General features: G+C 41.3%; 1 protein-coding gene across 2 annotated transcripts; it reads right to left on the bottom strand.

Moving 5' to 3' along the window:
- Positions 1-2,308: 2,308 nt before the first annotated feature.
- On the bottom strand, positions 2,309-11,608 carry LOC132210099 (ral guanine nucleotide dissociation stimulator-like 1). 2 transcript variants are annotated; one of them, XM_059649453.1, is made up of 4 exons: positions 11,567-11,608; positions 7,534-7,733; positions 3,850-3,912; positions 2,309-2,440 (listed from the first exon to the last, which is right to left on the bottom strand). In XM_059649453.1, the coding sequence occupies exons 1-4, from the start codon at positions 11,567-11,569 to the stop codon at positions 2,356-2,358; spliced, it is 351 nt and encodes a 116-aa protein (XP_059505436.1). In that variant the 5' UTR covers positions 11,570-11,608; the 3' UTR covers positions 2,309-2,355. The 2 variants fall into 2 exon arrangements, with proteins under 2 accessions (XP_059505436.1, XP_059505437.1); XM_059649454.1 differs by lacking the exon at positions 3,850-3,912.
- Between the last annotated feature and the right edge of the window lie 9,241 nt (positions 11,609-20,849).

Raw genomic sequence — 20,849 nt, 5'->3', positions numbered from 1 at the left:
GCCATTCAGTCATGGGTGATAAGTTCCTCAACATCATTCTCCTGCTTTCTCCCCATAGCCCTTGATCCCCTTGATAATCAGGAACCTATCTGTCTCAGTTTTAAATGTCCTGGCCTCCACAGCCTTCTGTGGCAGTGAATTTCATAGATTCAACACTCTCTGGCTGAAGATGTTTCTCCAAATCTCCAATTGAAAAGGTCTCCTCTTTATTCTAAGGCCATGCCCTCGGGTCCTCGTCTCTCCTATCAATGGAAGCATCTTCCCAACATCCACTCTGTCCAGGCCATTCAGTATTCTGAAAGTTTCAATTAGATCACCCCTCATCCTTTTAAACTCCAATGAATATAGTTCTGGATTCCTCAAACGTTCCCTATATGTTTCGCTTTCCATTCCTGGGACAACTGTCGTGAATCTCCTCTGAACCCATTCCAGGGACAGTACATCCTTCCTGAGATATAGGACACAAATCTGCATGCAGCACTCCAAGTATGACCTGACCAGAGCCTTACAAAGCCTCAGAGGTACAGCCCTGTTTTAACATTCAAAATAAATGCCAACATTGCATTTGCCTTCCTGACTATATAAGGCAAAAATTGAAGACATTGTAAACAAGCACTTGCACCCAGAAATGACTTACTCACAAAACGAACATTGAAGTATTTAGTGTGGATCCATAAGACTATAAGATATAGGGGCAGAATTAGCTCATTCGACCTGCTGAGTCTGCGTTGCCATTCAATTTTGACTGTGATGTTTCTCAAGCCCAATTGCCAGCCTTCTTCTGGTACCCTTGATCCTCTTATTAATCAAGAACCCTTCTCTCTATATATCTTAAATAGACCGAATGACTTGGCCTCGATGGCTTTCTGCAATGTTTTCCACAGATGAGCAACTCCCTGACTGAAGAAATTCTTTCTTACCTTAGTTCTAAAGGTTGGTCTCTTCACTGTGCGACTGCGCCAGCATGTCCTAATCTCTCCTACTAGTGGAAACATCTTCTCCATTCCATGTGCAATCCTTCCAGGTCTCTCAGTATTCTGAAAGTTTCAATGACATTCCCTCCCATCCTTCTAAACTCCATCCTGAACAGAACCAAAACCCTCAACCACTCTTCAGATGACAAGCTCTCCCAAGTTTTCAAGTGCTTATCAACTGGGTTTGTTAAACAGGCAACATTTCTGATGTATGTGGCTACAATACATCGAGATAATAAAATGTGAGGCTGGGTGAACACAGCAGGCCAAGCAGCATCTCAGGAGCACAAAAGCTGACGTTTCGGGCCTAGACCCTTCATCAGAGAGCGATTTAATTTTCACCTCCAAGCATTAAAAGGTGGTTTGCAAGTGACAGGAGTTGAGTCTGGAAGAGAAGCCGGGGAAGTTGCAAGGAAGAGGGAATTTCAACTTTCACACATGTTTTCAAAACACCACGATCTGTTTTTTTTTGGGCGATGGGGGGAGGTGGGGCATGTAATAACATTGGAAATAGAGTTAGAGTCAAATTTTTCAATATATTTACCGGCAGTGCACAGTCCAATGTTTGGAAAAGAAATGTTCCATTAAAGCTCGTGTGTTAATGCATGCCCAATCATTCACTGGCATTTAAATGGGAGGCAGGAGGATTAGGAAAATGGCAGGGAGGGAGTTTACCACCTACACATTGCAAAGCTATGTGACATGGGCCAGTTCTCTTTGACACCTGGACTCTCTTTGACTTCTAAGGACTGCCTCCCTCATTTCCCAGATGGTGCCCACTTACACAACCTCAGTGACAATCAGCATTAACAGTTGGGCTGAGAAAGATGCTGATCTGCCATCCCCTTCACTGGACCAGCAGCTGTCAAAACTGAGCCAAACCGTCAACTGGTGAGTAACGCCAGCAGCAATCGCTGTATTGGTCACCGCTGGAATCAGCCAAGGCCTCCAGGTTGCAGTTCCAGCAGAAGGCCTGCAGCATGAACCACAAGCTTCCATCTAAAATTTCTTTTTACAACACTAAGAACAGAACAAATATTAGAACAACAGCCAACTGTTTCTTTAATGTAAAAAAAACTACAGACGCAGACAATCTGAAAGAAAGGCAGACGTTGCTGGAGAAACTCAACAGGTTTTGCAGCATCTGCAGACAGAAAACAGAGTTCAAGTTGAGCCAAGCGACACTTCTTCAGAGATGCAAAGTTCTGAACAGGGGAACCTTAACTCAAAGCGTCCACTCTGCTTTCTCTCCACAGATGCTGCTAAGTTTCAGGAGAAAGTCTCTAAATAATGTTCCTGAAAATGGTGGCCCTCCAGCAATTGCCCTTCACATTTTTGTATTCTGATTAAAGCATCATTTCCTCACACTTTGGATCAATACTTACTTTCTGATCTCAGCAACTGTCTCTGCAGGCACTGGATTTTCAAGCTCCTCACAGCTCGCAATGTTATCATTGTTTCCGCTGCTGAAATTAGTTGTGAAGAATGTCATTTTAAACAAACTCTTGCACCCAGTAATTGTTCACACATCGGCAGTTTCCTTTGTGTTCCTTGTACTCTGAATAAAGCAAAACCTTAGCCGCTTATTGTATTCAAATTTATTCTTTCATGATAGATTTCAGAGTGCATGGTTTCCCATCTACCTTGTTGTTTGCACTGTCAGGTATTCTGCCAATGGTCATAAAAGTGCTATCAAGTAAATTTAAGCGAACATCTACGGACACAATAAAATTATCTTCATACACCTGAAAGACATTGAGTCCGTATTTTGAGCCATTGACAGCTAATTTTGTAACAACAGGTCAAGACGCAACTACAGAATATGGTGATTTGTCTCCACAAAGCCCTCAACTGCAGTTTGCAGGATAAGACCGTGACACCGGGGTGTGGAAGTAAAGAAAGAGAGAGAGAGAGAAGAGAGAGAGAGAAGGAGAGGGAGAGATGGATGTATCAGATCCATTTCTTCATCATTTTATATTTGTTGCAAAGTCGAATTATATCTCAAACAAAGAGTTCCAGGCCCAAATATAGAAAGGCAACCAACTTTCCGATGAAATACTTCAGATAGTGTTTCGACATACGGGGCTGCATTTCCCAAGTCAACTGGCCTTGGCCTGAGACATGACATTCGTGGCAAAGTGGAGGCAAGTTCAGGAGGAAAGCTGAACTCTCTTCTGGACCATTATACTGTATTGTCAGCGGTGGGCAAAGTAGCTGGTTTAATGACTCACTGGGCTTGAAGTAAGTCACCAGCTGAAAGCCACTTGTGTCTGTCTGTCTTGCAAATATGAGAGTTCCACAACTCCCACAGTGGACATTGGCCTGCAAATCTCTTTTGTGTAAGCTCAGTAAGACCAACCTTAATGACAGCAAAGAAAAGACTGTAGCCCTGCCTCTATTTCATTCTTTGGTCAACTGTTTTTATAAAATAGATCACCTTCCAGAGGTACTGGGAGTAGGTTTTTCTTCAAAACCTTCACAGGAGATTTGAAAGACACCACAGGCAGACTGAGGGTAGGGGAGGAGGTAGGAACCTCAATTCTTCAACATGTTGTATCCTTAATTCAGAGTTCCACTATTTAAATGTTTGGCGACAAATGGAGATCAGAATAGTGAATGGATAAGCAATTTTTCACTCAACACTTTTGGATCTTTTCTGTTGATACAACTTTTCTTTTCAAACAAACAAAATCTGTGTAGATTGTTGATACAATCAAGCAACTTTGTTAATGTGACTGTGCTGTCTAGTGTTTGCTGCATTGCTGTGGGAGGAAGGCCCTCCACAGATCATACAGGAAGTGCCATCAGGTTTTTTAACATTGTTGTATTTTGGATGAAACTTAATAACTAAATCACACATTAGACTAAAGCTTACTTTGTGCTCACTGAATCGATTACTGGAATCTCTTCTGCCTCTGAGGTGTCAAAGCTTCCATATCTGCAATTGGTCAGACAGCACAAACTAAGTGATTTTAAACAAGCTTGAATCTGCAATTTGCATTCAGCCGCTGAAAAACATCTGAAGGTTCAGGATTTCGGCATTTGAAGCCTCGATTACCGAGTTTGTGAATACTTTGCACTGAAACTCCAATTTGGCATTTTACAGCATACCTGCCTCATCCCATACAAACAGGGAAGAGTAAAGCATTCAATGTGGTTCTGTCTCATCTGATCGTCACGTCAAATCTACATTCCTGCCTCTCCTAATGACCTTTCACCTCCTCTCCCTCAACAAGAATCTATTTACCTTTGCATTTACAATATTCCAGAGCTCTGCTTTTCCCATCTTTTCTGGAAGAAAACTCCAAAGAATACCTACATTGTGAGAGATTAAAAAAATCACTGTTTTAAATTGACAACCACTGCCCTTTGGACACTCCCCTTCATTCTAGTCTCTTCTCCAGGAGGAAACATTGTCTCCATGTCTACCCTGTCCAAATCGTCAGTTTTTTTTGTTTCAATCTCATTGCCTCTTCCTTCCCTAAACACCAAATGATGCAAGCCTTACCTGTGCAAATTTTCCTTGTAAGACAAGTCACTTAGTCTTGGTGTTATTCTGGTAAACCTGCTCTGAACTGTGTCTACTATATTGACTTCCATCCTTGAAATACACTGACTAATACAGAGAAAATCATTCAAGATATTGGCTGACCAGTGATCCCTAATTTTGTGCTTAAATTCCCTCATGATAAAATGAAAACATTTAATTGCTTTCCAAATTACTTAATGTGTCTGTTCGCAATCATTTTGTGATTCATGCACGAGGATACCCAGATTCCACTCTATCTCAGAGCAATGCAATCTCCTTCAATAAAAACAAAACTGCTATTCTTTCTGCCAAAATGGACTTCAAATTTACCCATATACAACTCTATTTGTCAGATCGTTGACTACTTGCTAAGCCTATATTTCTCTGCAGTATTCCGAAGTCCTCTAAGGTTAATTTTTTGAGCGCATCTTTGTCACGTCACCAAATCTGTCAGTCATAAATTCATTCCTTCAGAAGTCATGGACTGATCGTCAACACTTGGAAAACTTGGGCAGGAACAGATTTTTAAAATTATACTCATACTATACGATCCTAACCATTTTGAACTCAAGTTAATTCTCAGTCTCAAATAAAAACCTCAGTAAATGAGAAAACTCACGTAAAGAGAGATGAATTCCCTGGATCTAATTACAGAACACCAAAATAACTGGAGCAACTAGTCAGACTGTTTCTCCCTTTCACCACGGATAAAGGAAAATTTTGAAATGTAGGGTGCGTGTGAGGTGAACGGATACTATAAACATCCGTTGAATTATGATGATCTTTTAGCCGAATTAAAATGGTTGGCTCAAACACTAATCTTAAACACAAAATCTGTCCAATTGGTAAAATGGGTTTGAACTTTTGAATGGCATGGAAGCCATTTTGTTGCTGACTTTTTAAAAACTCCAAGAATCTCCCTGCAGATGGAGACTTTCACCAAAAGACAATGGACAAGTTAGAGATCTAAGCAGCCAAAGTAATAAACAGCTACATTGTGAAAGGAGGAGACAGGAAATATAACAGATGATTGTCTTAACCACAGCTACCTTAGAGTTTAATGAGAACCAAACTCCTCAAATTTCAACAAACCACAGTTTGCTGAGATTCTTGGTTTTACGAAATTTTCGCTTTACCTTTAAAAGAATACCATCATCTAAGATGACCACCGGCCTAACACAAAAGCAAATAAGAAAATAATAACCTGCGAAGAATCGTTGTCGACTATCTCACCTCTGAGAGATAACATGAGACACATGAGTGAGCTGTGATGTTTCAAATTCTACGGCAAGTATGGGTCATCTTTTTTTTAAAAACTCAGAAGCTTATTGCTGGAATTATTCTGCTGGAACATTTATTTACTTGAGCAAAGAAAGAGAATATTTTGGCAACAGGCAAAAAGAGAAACCCAAATTCACTTTTGAAAGGTCCAGCTGGATCGATTTCTGCAATCCACTGGGTTCATGAAAGCCAGCTCATTAGCTTACTGCTTTGAAGAAAAATCTAATCATCTCTGGTTATTTGCTGATTTTCTCAAATTTTATAACTATAGCACATTTGGGAAAATTTTCCTACCCAGGGATATCCCTCTAATGTCAGAGGTACATCAATTGAAGGTCAGCAGTGGTGAGAATCGCTTTGTCCCCGAACTGAGTTTTTATAAGTTACCACAAAGCACCATTTGTGAAGTACATAAACTGTTCAATGCTCACCCAACATGCAAAAAAACTAATGTATAAAAACTGAGGTGACAAGAGAAACCATCACTGATGTCATTTGAAAAACATTTCACCCATTATTACAGAATTGTGGTATTCCTGCATATTTCAGTTGGAAGCAGACATTCATTTGACCAACATTTCAGTTTTGCAATGAAGGTTCCTCACCCTGAACTCAGCTTCCAAACTTTGATTGTTATGCCCAACACACACTTACAGACAATTGATCAGAGATAATGGGAACTGCAGATGCTGGAGAATCCGAGATAACAAAGTGTGGAGCTGGATGAACACAGCAGGCCAAGCAGCATCTTCGGAGCACAAAAGCTGGGTCTAGGCCTGACACGTCAGCGTGTGTGCTCCTAAGATGCTGCTTAGCCTGCTGTGTTCATCCAGCTCCACACTTTGTTACTACAGACAAGTGATAGGCTTCTTTCAATAAAAATAACATCTTTCCAGTCACTACATGCAGAAACTTAAACATTCCAAACATAGTTGTAGGAAGCTCCAAACTACATAAAAAGCATTGAAGGAAGTCAACGTCACTGTTTATCTTTAATACCAAGGTCTAGACATTGTCCTAATACATTCACCACACTTTTTAATCGTTGTATTGTACTGGTTCTCGATCGCTTCATTATTGCGAAAAAATAATCAAAAATACATTGCCACCTGTCTCAGCATGATGTTTTGTGAGTCTGTTTTATTCACTTCTGTCCCAGATCACTAGCGGGGAGCTTAAACATGATTTGTGCCACCATTTGGGATCAGGGATATTGGAAGGCGATGGGGGCACAAAACAGGAGAGCTGAACGACTGCTTTGCCTTCTTGTAAACAAACAAGCTCATCAGTCCCACTGCAGTCTCTCTTTATTGAGGACTTCAAGTCTAATTACTTTTAATCAAGTTATTCGAACTTATTTTGACACGTGACATAGGAGATAGAATTTGAATCTGGACCTTTTAGGCAGAAGGTGGAGGATAAAACCATCTGTGTGGAGGATAAAATCCTCCAGAATACTTTAAAAAATGTGGACTTTTCTGATGAAACTGGATGAACGTTAAAGCCCAAATTTGCAGAGCTTAACGTCCAAGGGATTGGGGTGCAGGTAAGTTCGTGTCTTCAATGAACAAAAAATAGTCTCCCTTACTGAGGGTTGGGTCGAGATTCTCAGTTTACTGAGAGTTGTTTCCAGATGGCTAGTTTCAGCGATTCATTGCCAGAAGGATTAATAACAAAGATTACTCGACAGAACATACTTTTCTATCATTACCATTAAACAAAGGAGATGCTCATTATATTTATGCTCACTTGTCCAGGAGGATGTACAACACACTTTCAGCAGTGGTATATGCTTTGTATGTCGAAAAGAATGTGCGGATGTAGAAACGCTCCTTGTTCATGAGAGCGATTACAAAATTTTTGACGAGTCTTTTTGAGGTCTCAGAGTTAAGAATTTGAACGTTGAAGGTATCGACAGCGAGATGTGATGGAAGCTCATCTCCTGATGCCTACAGAGAATACAAATTTAAAAAGTAAATATGATGCAGGAACAACGTTTATTTGTATAGATCTCTGACATGGTAGAAACATTTCAAAATGCTTCACATTTACATAATCATTTAAAAATCGCTCCAAGATTCATGAAGCTAAAACTAGGACAGGTCACCAAAAGCTTGGTCAGAAAGATTGGTTTTGAGGACAAAGAGGAGATGTTTTGGAAGAGTGTCCCAGAACTGGGTAGCTGAACACACCAATGACAGAATAAAGAAGATCAAGCATGCAGGGAAGATCAAAGTGGCCGGAATTAGAAGTGCAAAGATATGAGCATTGAAGGGTTGGAGGGGAATACCATTGATGAGGAGATACAATATGTTCAATCCAATGATAAAGCAGCTGGTCACTTCATGTATTGCTTGAACCATTAAAAAAAACACAAAGTTAAAGTCAAAACATCACAGAAACATAGCCAGCTAGATTCATACAAAACAGAAATTTGAGCCTTGGAGTTATTTTGTATCGATCTCAAGAATATTAAACCATCATTTTAAGAAAATAAACATTTAATATTAAATCCCTTCAGCTGACTACCCACTATTTCTCAATTTCTACTTTAATCCAGTCATCAGACGGGCCAGAAAGTTTCCACAACAGAGAAAATGTGGAATTATGTGCAGCAACTTCTGTCTACAGCTCGAGGCCACAGCAAGCAACAGGAACCACGACAGTCTGGCTTCAATCCTGTTTGAATTCTCTGCTAACAATATCACTGACTTCACATTTCTGAACAATATTGTTTTGAGGAATCTAATTACTCTTGAAAGCAAGCTTACATAACTGGAAGGAAAGCAGAGAGGTGTAAAATGTTTGCTGACTTGGCGGAAAATAGAAGGAGGGAGAAACTGAAGCAAAAGGAAACCTCTGTTTTTTTTTGTTCCACAACTCGTGCCATGCAAGGTCTCTTCCAATGTGCTGCCTAAGGGTTATCATACTTGATACTGTGGAGTGTGCAAAAGAAATTAAGAACTCTCACAAAGTTCAAATCACATCAAGCACCCCGATATCAAATTCAGTTTCCTTCATGTCAGCAGATGAATATACCTTTGGGATTGGGCAGGGGTCAGGGTGGAGCATGTCAGCAAAGGAGGGAATTGGAGCACTCTTGAAGGAGCCTGATTTGAAATTTGAAATCCAATGTGAACCTCTCAACTTTGCCAGAGTAGCTGGCCGGTTCTCTCAGAATTATGAATCGTCTGTATTCACAGGAAATGTATTTCCAAGACATGTTCCAAGTAATAGAAAACTGTACAAAATGTGTTTCAATTAAATGAAGTTGCCGTTTTAAGAACTTTACCCCACACAAGTATAAAAAAGCATGACTGAAGAAAAGCATAACCTTCAAACAAAGATAACAAAGTGTGGAGCTGGATGAACACAGCAGGCCAGGCAGCATCTTTGGAGCACAAAAGCTGACGTTTCGGGCCTAGACCCTCCATCAGAAAAGGGGGAGGGGGAGAGGGTTCTGAAATAAATGGGGAGAGAGGGGGAGGCGGATCGAAGATGGGTAGAGGAGAATATAGGTGGAGAGGAGACAGACAAGTTTCGAGGCAGGAGTGGACCCAGTAGAGGTGATTTTAGGTGGGGAGGTAGGGAGGGGATAGGTCAGGCTGGGGAGGTCGGACAGGTCAAGGGGTTGGGATGAGGTTAGACAGAAGGAAATGGGTGTGTTGCTTGGGGTGGGAGGAGGGGATAGGTGAGAGGAAGAACAGGTTAGGGAGGCGGGGACGAGGTGGGCTGGTATTGGGATGCGGTAGGGGAAGGGGAGATTTTGAAGCTCAAATTGTTTGTGTCATAATATTTTGATCCAGTAAGACAAATAACATTAAAAATAAATTGATATTTTATGACCATGATGACAATCTCAGTAAGAGAAATTATGTAATGTCCATGTTTAAATATTAAAAGAGCAAAACTATTGAATGGGTGCAATCCATTACTAAAATAAAGGCTACCAGCTGTCAATACATTGCCTTCAACATTTTTAATGGTGAAATCTCTGTTCCTTTCTCTCTCACCCTACTACTCATTCCTTCCATCTGTTCTGCTGTTGTGGTAAAAGGCTATCAGCTCCCCTACTCAAATTTACTTCATAATCATTCTTCCCGCTCCTTTCCTTCTCATTCATTGCACGGTGTAACAGAAGAAAGGGCAGGATATCTATGGAAGGATGTGCCCTCCAGTGTTCTAAGTTTTCACAATGCCAGCAAAAAGGAAAAAAAATATAATCGAGCACAGTAAATCACGGTCCCTGAACGCACAGTTTTTGCGGCGATAAATCAAAACTGGTGTGTTTTCACAGTATATTGTACACATGCAGTCAGTAAGCAATCAGCAGGCATGGAGGAAATCTCTCAAGCAGATATTAATATGTCAATAAAAGCAGGATGGAAGAGTTGAAGTTAATTATGCAGCGGAGAGAATCAACTGAAGTGTGCACATTCAGGTTTCAAATATTAAGTAGAGTTCCACATGAACATTGTTTTATTTCCCTCTCGTAGTCAAAATGCCACAACACACTAGCTTGCCTGACAGATGTCATGTTCTCTTCTTGTTTCGAATTCAGGAATTGGTTTGCAAATCTGGTTCAAATTTGGACTTCGTTATCTGAAGGTTGACAGGCACAGCATGTGGCAGAGCAGTGGAAAGTGGCCAGTGATTGAAACACCATCTAATGTCCACTCTTAACCCCTATTAACACACTCCAGTTTGTGGCTATAAGTTAGTTCTAGTCATGATGATTGTTAAAAATTTATGAAAAACATGACAGTTATTTTCACCACCCCAACTACACCTCATCAAGGGACACAATTCCTCTTCATGATTATATCGTTGCTCTATGTTCATCGTGAATGTAAATTGGGTGACTATTCTATCTCAGTCTTAAATTGAAAAGAAGAATTTGCACACATCACTTACTTAATTAACACCAATTAGAAAAGTTTGAACAGATCTCTATCCTCGTACACAGCATACTTTTGTTACTCCATTTGTCTGACAGTTTGCTTGCTGAATATCTCAGAACTTAAACTATATTTTTTGAATTCATAGGAATAAGGTGTCTTGAGCTTGCTCCATTGTATCACATCATGATGCATTTCTCTCTTAACTCCATTTATCCACCATTTATCCACCTACCGTGAATACACTGGCATAACATAAATGGCAGTCTTGAAGTTCTGAATGAACCCAACAGACTCCAACTTCAGAACCTCCACTGGACAACATTTTTTGGAAAAACGTCTGTCGCCAGATTTCACTCCCATCGGACATAGCTCAGATTTGAAAAGTGCAGCAATAGATATTTCCTGACATAAACAGTCAGTGATTATCACAAAAAAACCCAGCTTGTCTGTTCCAAAGTGACTCACCTTCGAAAAAAAAGTCACCATTACCACACCACATCATCGGGCTGTGCTCACATGAGTGAGAGAGAGAGACAGCTGGTGGTTGTTTAACCTGCATGTCAGGCACGGGGAGAAGTTGAGAAGGACAAACCCTCATGGTCAACACAATTGTTTATTTACTCTTTCAATATCACCTTGCTCTTCCTTAGAACAATTGAAACTTTAAAAGGCCAAGTGAGCAGATGAGAGCATCAGCCTTCAAACATTTCAGCTCCTTCAAAATGAAACAGGACAAACCTGTGACCAAATATATAAAACATCTTGCACATTGTGGAAGACCGTGCGAGTGAGTGAGTGTTAGATGGTATATAGGAATATGAAGAATAAATAATCAGGGGATTGGAATTTGTTGTGTGTGAAAAACCAAGGATAGTGCATACCATTTTTATTCAGAGTAGTATGACGGAAATCTGACTGCTTCGGCAAGCTGACTGACCGGAAACAACAGTCAAATCTATAAGATAAATGAAAACATCATGACAGACAAAACCAAATTCAACATGTAAAGAGAAAGACTGCCATAAAAAAATTAAATATTGGACCAAAAAAGATAAAATGCTGACTTCAGTGCAGTTACATCTGTCCATGATCTGTTTGCTCTTCTGATATCACGTTGCTCTTGCTTAGAAAACACAACTTTAAAATCCTAACTGAGCCAACACGGACGTCAGGATTCAGACTTTTTAGGCCACTCAAAATAAAAATCAACAAAGCTTTCACATCAATATATGAATAAAAATCACTCTACACACCCTGGAAGCACTGTCTCAGAACCTAAAGGGAGTAACCCAGAGTCAAAGCAAGGGAGGCTGCCTTCACGCAGGATAGGTTCACCAAGAGCAGTCTCTGGCATTAATACAGGGTAATGGGCTCTGCCAGATGGACACCCGGGGCAGTCAGCTTCTCAGAGTCCACACCTCTGCAGTCCAGTGAGTGGGACACAGTCAGCCCAGTGGGAGACCGAGCCCGGTGTGGGGAGTGGGGAGAAAACAGTTGGGAAACTGTCGAGACATCAGTTAGATGTCGAGTCACCTATTGCTCAGTCTGTCAAGGTCGCACAAGGGGGCTGCCACATCAGTCCTCATTGTGCTCAAAGATATTACATTGAGAACTGTCTGACTCCAGGGTCAGGCTGCTGTCATTGATGCACGGCTGACAACTACCACTTTTCACAGGTGTCGTGGACCGCTGCTGTTTTAATCTCGTTGGATATGGGAGGCACGGTGGCTTAGTGATTAGCACTGCAGCCTCACAGTGCCAGGAACCCGGGCTCGATTCCAGGCTCAGGCTGACTGTGTGGAGTTTGCATATTCTCCCCGTGTCTGCATGGGTTTCCCCTGGGTGCTCCCACAGTCCAAAGATGTGTAGGCTAGGTGGATCGGCCATGCTAATTTGCCCGTAGTGTTGAGGGGTGTGTGGGTGAAAGGAAGATGGGTCTGGGTGGGATGCTTCAAGGGGCGGTTTGGACTTGTTGGGCTGAAGGGCCTGTTTCCACACCGTAGGGAATCTAATCTAATTTAATATGTCAGAGATGAGTATGAGCAAATGGAACAAAGGAGCAGGAATATTTCCAAGATAACAAAGTGTGGGGTTGGATGAACACAGCAGGCCAAGCTGCTGCAGTTCCCTGCTGTGTTCATCCAGCTCCACACTTTGTTATCTTGGATTCTCCAGCATCTGCAGTTCCCATTGTCTCTCAAGGCAAATTTCCATGTGAGGTCTGGAATAAGTGAGTCGATGCCTGACTGAACACAGGGAGACAAGGAACTGGATTGAAGCTTGTGCTTTGTGAAAAATTAATGATAACTCATACCTTTCAGAATCAAAGTGGGTTGGAGTCTGAGGAATGAGAAAGGTGAAGTATCGTCAAACCTAAAAGACAAATGAAAACACCATAAAAGTAAAAACCAAATTCAACATGAAAAGAGAAAGAGTACGATTACACTTAAATACTAGACCAAAAAATATCAACTGCTGACTTCAGCCTCATTACATATGTCAAATATTCATTTGCGCCTTCACTATCTACTTGGTCTTCCTTCAACAATTTAACATTTTAACTTGTCAACTGAGCAGCCAGGGCATCACCCTTCAGATACTTCAGTTCAAAATGAAACTCAACAAAGCTTTGCTCTGATCCAACACCTTGAACATCTGGAATGATTTCCCAAAGGGCCTTTTTCATCTAAATACTATTTTTTGGCTGCTGTAATGTAGGAAAGGCACTGGTTAACATGCAGAAAGCACGTTTTCATGAATAACAATTGGTAATGATGAGCTTTTCCATTGAAACAACATTCACTGAGGGATAAATAGTAGATGATTTATACAGGAGAATTCCATTCTTGTTTTTTTTGCGAATTGTTGTGATAATGGGATCTTATGGTCATCTGAGATGAACATTTTCCCTGCTAATATCACCTTCAGCAAAGACCAGAAGAAACATTTTGCCCCATCAAAGAGTGGACACAAAAATGTGGCCAATATAATTTTGGTTTTGGCAAGTACTGGAACCATTGCGACCCACAACATACACACATTAATTCAATCAGGTTACCCCAAATTCACATCATTTTCACATCACTAAAATCAAATTTCTTTACAAATAATGTCCAGTATATATTGAAGTCAAATTACCTCAAAACTCTTCTCACAACCAAGAGTGATACCACGAAGGTATTGCTCCTTTCGCTTCGCTTCAATTAGTGTTAGTTCTAATTACACTGATGAGGGAGAGAAAAGAAATAAGCGATGCGCACTTGAAACTGCAGAGCTACAAGTCTGCAATGTTCACCTCACGTTGTCTCAACATGAAGTGAAGACACACAGCAGTTATTGTTTATTCTTCTTTGTGTTTATGACATCACAGGCAAACCATTGTGACATCACTGGGCTTATTCTTTTTTAAAAGAAAACCTTCCCGAGAAAGAACACAAAACCTGTTCGAGCAGTTACCTGCTGTTTTCCACTTCATCTCCGTGTACGCGGTTGTCATGTGGGGAGGGCTTGTTTGTAAACGTGGGCATCATGTCATGGATGCAGTTTCCCATCTTCACCATCTTCCCATAACAGCCTTCCTGGTATATTGCCCATGGGGGTGAAGGCACCAGGAGGCCTGCCCACATGTGACCAATACATCTGTTAATTTATTTGGTGGCCAGACTGGCTGGTCAGCTGCCAAGAGGATGGATGGTCTCATCTGTCCTCAAAGTCCCTTAAAAACATCCCTGAGGTTAATTTAACCTTTATATTCACCTTCGAATCCTTTGCACTCCTCTCATCACAGTCACAACAACACTTAGTGTTATGTCCTACATGTTCACCACCTCTCTATTCATGCTCAGACATTACCTTCAGTTCCAGAGCCCTTATCTTATCTATTAGCCATCAGTGTGACACCCTACAAAATGCCTCTTGGGAATCCAAGTGTTATGCAGCTGTTGGTTTCCTCTTTGCGACCTCACTTGTTTGACTATCAAAAAGGAATGAAATTGTCAAACATGCCTGGCCCCAGGGTGACCTTGAACTTACCCGCAACTGCCCTGTCTCCATCATGGAATGTCTTCTTCTGGATTGACCACGTTGATTTAATCAGATGATACGATTTTTGTTTTAAAAGCATTGCTGAAACATACTTAATGAAGAGACATTATTAAGCACTTTCCCAACTGATTGAAGTCATGTTAACTGGCTTTATTCCTCATTTTTGCTCCTCCTTCTTTCTTACATAGCAGTGTTACAACTGCTAATTTCTACTGAACTCAGACTTTTCCAGAATCCAGGATGTTTTGGTAAATCAGAAACCAAAATATCTACGATGTCTGAAGCTGGGCTCCAGGGGTATTCAGTTTCTTGGAAGGACTGACAAATAAAATTAATATGGTAATGACAATGGATATTAGTTCTGGTGAAATGGAGTCTGGGTACAGTTTAGAAACATCAAGGGACAGAAATTGACAGTGGTCAATGTATATACACCCCAGTCAACTCGCGTGGTAATTTTAGCAGAAGGCACTAAAAAGGAAATTGAAGACACCAGCAGAAAGGGAGAGCTCTAACTATGATGAAAGGTCACTGACTTCAAGAGTCAGGTGACTTCAGTCTGCATAAAGATTGGGCAAAGCGAATCAGTTATCATTCCATACAGGAGGAATTCCTGACGTACTTTTTAAATTCATTCACGGGATGAGGGCATCACTGGATAGGGTAACATTTATTACCAATTCCCAAATGTCCAGAGAGCAGTTAAGAGTCAACCACATTGCTGTGGGTCAGGAGTTACATGTAAGCAAGAATGGCAGTTTACTTCCCTTAAAGGACAACAGATTCATGCTCATCATTAGACGCTTAATTCCAGGTTTGTATTGAATTCAAATTCCGCCATCTGCTGCAACTGGATTCAAACACAAGTCCCCAAAGTACTATCTGGGTCTCTGGATTAAGTGTCCAGTGATAACAACCTCAGGCCATTGTGGGTGCTGATGACCAGTCTTCACTGTTTAGTCTGGCATACAGATCACATTCGATCTCGTTTGTGTGTTGTCCTTTGCACATCACAACTCGGGTCAGTGCCTCGAGGGGCTCGGATACTTTTAATCTGGCAACTAACTCAGGTCAGTGGTGCACAAACTAAGCTGTGTCACGACACTATTTAAACGGGCCACCACTCATTGCAACGACCCAGAACCATGCAGAAAGAGGAAGAACACCAATCCAAATTCTTCGCTTTGAATGGATATCCCTGCAATTTCATCCACAGGTACTGACTAAACAGCAACACGAAGAGGACACATTATGCCCTAACACACTGGACACACGGCCGTACATCAAGAACATATCAGAACTGACAACTCCTATGACCACTAGGAATTAAGGTAGCACACAAGCCCAAAGCCATGCTACGACAAACATTCTCAAGGATTAAAGACACCATACCCACGACATGCAGAACTGACATTGTTTACAAAATACCATGCAACGATTGCCACAAACATTATATCAGACAGACAGGAAGGAAACTAGCCATCAGTGTACATGAACATCAGCTGGCAGCAAAATGACATGACAAACTTTCCCTCATATCAGTACACCCGGATAATGAAGGCCATCAGATTAACTGGAACAACATAACCGTAGTAGTGCAATCCAAACACAGACACACATGGGAATTTCTAGAGGCATGGTTCTCAATCCATAATGCAGTCGGCAAACATATAGAATTGGACCCCATATGCAACCCATACAGAACAGAATACACAATGACAGAAGTCACCGGAATGGACCAGGCAGTATAAATTCCAAGTGGAGAAGAACAACATCACTTCATCGGAAGTCTCACCCATGACGTTACCTCGCATGGTGACGAAAAGTCTAAACGAAAACAAGCCAACTGGGTGAGCAAGTTTACAACTTTACTTGTTAACTCTACTGTTTAATGTGTGGCTCAGTGTCAGTCTTTGTGATATTATACACACAATGTTCTACCTGCTTCTCCTGCCGTACACAAGGTTTCCCAACAAAAGGCAGCTTTATGTGGAACACAAGCAGTTTCTCCTGACAATGGGTACCGTTGCCATGAGCTGGGATATGAAATATACAATGAGCTGAAGTAGCCCCACACTCATGTTACTCATTTACCTTTCAATTTCAATTTTCAATTTCCAAAACCCAGCAATCCATTCACTTCAGCTGCTGGGAACCTGACAAAAACAGTGCTGGGCAGACATTCCTCTTTGGGAGCGTCTGTCAATTTGCAAGGGTAGAAAAGCTGTCAACTTCACTCGAGCGAGAGAAGATACAATATTCCAATATTCCAATCCAAATTCTGACACAGCATCAATTACACCACTGGCTCCACACGTCTTGCTGCAGCTTTCATCCTGTCGATTGTGATGTAATCAGGGATACTGACGGAAAAACCATTTGCAAGGTGAATATCCTGCAAAATAATCACCATCACTGCTGCACTTCAATGTTCCCCACTTTGTGAAGCGGTGAATGTCACTGGCAAACGAAACGCATTCGCCCTCACGTGCCTGCTTCACTGTCACCTGTTTCTTTGCCACCTGTTTCTCTGATGGAACTTGTCATTGTTTTATTCACAGCCATTGCAAAGTTCTGCCTCACATATCTTTTTTATTAAATAATCTCCTCGCAACTTAAAAACATCCCCTAGTCTTGAAATCTCCCATCCTTGGGAAATGACGACCACAATTCATACTATCTACATGTCTCATTATTTTATGAACTTCTAACAGGCCGCCTCTCAACCTCCTAAGCACCAGCGAGAAAAGTCAAAGTCTATCCGACCTTTCTTTATAAATCAAAGCTTCCATACCAGGCAACATCCTGGTAAACCTCTTCTTAACACTCGCCAGCTTCATAATATGCCTCCTGTAATTGTGCGACAGAATACGCACACTGTATTCCAGAAGAGGTCTCATCAACATCCTGTCCAACCTCAATATGACTTCCCAACTCCGCAACTGAAACAATTGAGCAATGAAGGCTGGCGTGCCAAAAGCATGTTTAACCACTGTCTAAATGGGATGTAAACTTCAAATAATCATATACCTGGATCCCCTAGGTCCATGAGTAGGCACCTTAACAGTGAGACAAAGTCTGTGGGAGGATGAGGAATAGTTTTTAATTTCTTTGACCTCACATCTAAAGAAATTTATTGGACACATGCAGCTGAATAAGTTCAACAATTCATTCTCCGTGAAGAACTATAAATGAACCTGAACATTTTTCAATTAAAAAGTAAAGTTAGACCCTCTCGAGTCAGAAGGAAGCCATCGCTGTTCTGTTTCTGAGCTTATATTACCCAACAAGTTCTGCACCATGTCCATATGAAGATGGATAAGAGAGAACCAGTGGATGTAGTGTACCTGAACTTTCAGAAAGCCTTTGATAAAGTCCCGCATAGGAGATTGGTGAACAAAATTAGGGTACATGGTATTGGGGGAAAAATACTGAGTTGGAGTGAAAATTGGCTGGCTGACAGGAAGCAAAGAGTAGTGACAAATGGGTCCCTTTCAGAATGGCAGGCAGTGACAAGTGGGGTACCACAAGCTCCTGTGCTGGGACCGCAGCTGTTTACAATATATAATAATGATATAGACGAAGGCATTAGAAGTAATATTAGCAAATTTGGTGATGACACAAAGTTGGGTGGCAGTGTGAAATGTGAGGATGTTATGAGAATACAGGGTGAGTTGGACAAGCTAGGTGAGCGGACGGATGCGTGGCAGATGCAGTTTAATGTGGATAAATGTGTGGTTATACACTTTGGTGGCAAGAACAGGAAGGCAGATTACTATCTCAATGGAGTCAAGTTCGGTAAAGGGGAAGTACAACGAGATCTAGGTGTTCTTGTACATCAGACAATGAAAACAAGCATGCAGGTACAGCAACTAGTGAAGAAAGTTAATAGCATGCTGGCCTTCATAACAAGAGGAATTGAGGACAGGAGCAAAGAGGTCCTTCTCCAGCTGTACAGGGCCCTGGTAAGACCGCACCTGGAGTATTGTGTGCTGTTTTGGTCTCCAAATTTGAGGAAGGGCATTCTGGCTATTGAGGGAGTGCAGCGTAGGTTCATGAGGTTAATTCCTGGAATGGCAGGACTATCATATGTTGAAAGATTGGAGCGAATGGACTTGTATACACTTGAGTTTAGAAGGATGAGAGGGGATCTGATTGAGGCGTATAAGATTATTAAGGGATTGGACACTCTGGAGGCAGGAAGCATGTTTCCGCTGATGGGTGAGTCCAGAACCAGAGGACACAGTTTAAAAATAAGAGGTAGGCCATTTAGAACAGAGTTGAGGAAAAACTTCTTCACACAGAGAGTGGTGGATATATGGAATGCACTGGAAGGCAGTGGAGGCCAACTCTCTGGATACTTTCAAGAAAGAGATGGATAGAGCTCGTAAAGATAGTGGAATCAAGGGTTATGGGGATAAGGCAGGAACAGGATACTGATTGTGGATGATCAGCCATGATCGTAATGAATGGTGGTGCTTGCTCGAAGGGCCGAATGAACTACTCCAGCACCTATTGTCTATTCATTCACCATATCCAGATACATGAACTTTGGATCTCTCTCCAAAGGTATCAGTAACTCTTGCCAATCCTCACTTACATCTGGAGAATTTGATGTTTGACATTTCTGAACCAGTGCAGGTTGTGTGGGGAAGTCACACTTGCAATGATATTCGGTAAGGAGTTACCAAATGAGCGTGAAAGATGAGTGATGTTTTCCAGAAGAACAATTTAAATGTTTTCACATTTTTGATTCAATCCAATGATCTGACATATTACACAAGGTTGTCACACAACAATATTTAATACCAGGCACTTATGGACATATTCGGACAAGTGACCCAAAACTGGCCAAAGAAGTAAGTTTCAAGGAATATCCTGAACAAACAAAGGGAATTTGAAAACCAGGGATGTTTAGGGAGTAAATTCAAGAACGTATGGCCTTGGAAACTGAAAACATGAAAAAGGTGTGAGCGTTAAAACCAGAAATCTACTGGACGTTGGAAGTCAGGGAGAACAAATGTCTTGAAGGAAAAAGCAAAAGAACAGTAGATGCTTGAAAGTAGTTACACAAACAGAAATTGATGAAAATCTCAGCTTATCTGGCAGTGCTTGTGGAGAGAGAGCAGCATTATTGTTTTGTGTCCAGTGACCCTTCTTCAGATATATCTCAGAGGGGTTTGCAGCTGGAGGCACTATCAAATGAAGGAGATGTGATGACAAAATTTCAAAATAAGGATATGAATTTCAATACCTTGATGCTTTGTCACCCAGAAAATGTGTATGTTAGTAAGCACAGCATGGCAAAACTTAAGATGTTGAAATGGGTGAGAGTAAACACACGGGCAGCAAATTTTTGGATCACCTCAAGATTTCAGGGAAGTAGAATTAAGAAGCCGGCCGGGAGTGTGTTTGGGGAGTTAAGTCGAGAGGTAACAAAAGAATGGATGAGAGTTTCAGCAGCAGATGAACTGAGATGCTGTTGAGGTTGAAATTGGATGTGGTCTTTGGGATAATGGGTGTGGGGATGAGTAATGTGGTTGGAAGCTCATCTTGGGGTGAAATATTGCACCATGACTGTGGCCAGTGTGTTACCTGCCAGGTACCAGGGGCAGGGATGGAGTCAGTGGTGAGGGAATAGGATTTTGCTTCCAGCCTGGATTGACATTTATCATTCTCTATTTAAATGTGAGCTCTACCCTTTTTCAAACAGTAAAGGACTTGGCAGCAGAACTAATTTGTGAACCAACTGTCAGCTTTATTGTGACAAAGTGTGGAGTTTAGCTGTTATGAAGTAAACTACAGTGACAAACTCAGACAGCTATTTCCAGGTGAATGTGGATTATACTGCTTATGCGAATAACTAGACAGTAGAGCAGTGAAACAACTTATTGGACTTTTTTGCAGCCTCGATCTTCAAACATTTCCTTCTGTCTTGGGCTTTTATCTTCTGATTCTCGTTGCTTTCCATTGCACAGACCTTACTTGGGAATCTCTTTTCTGCTTGTTCTTTTTTGATTAACCTCCCTCTCTGCCCAATCACAGTTCATATGAACAACACTCACCTCACTTCACCACGTGATGTTCTTCATATTCATAATTATTCCCTTTACATCTTAC

This window comes from Stegostoma tigrinum, chromosome 10, assembly GCF_030684315.1.
Source record: "Stegostoma tigrinum isolate sSteTig4 chromosome 10, sSteTig4.hap1, whole genome shotgun sequence".
Lineage (NCBI taxonomy): Eukaryota > Metazoa > Chordata > Chondrichthyes > Orectolobiformes > Stegostomatidae > Stegostoma > Stegostoma tigrinum.
Note: the sequence above shows the minus strand (reverse complement) of the source record. Positions and strands in the feature narration are given on the sequence as shown.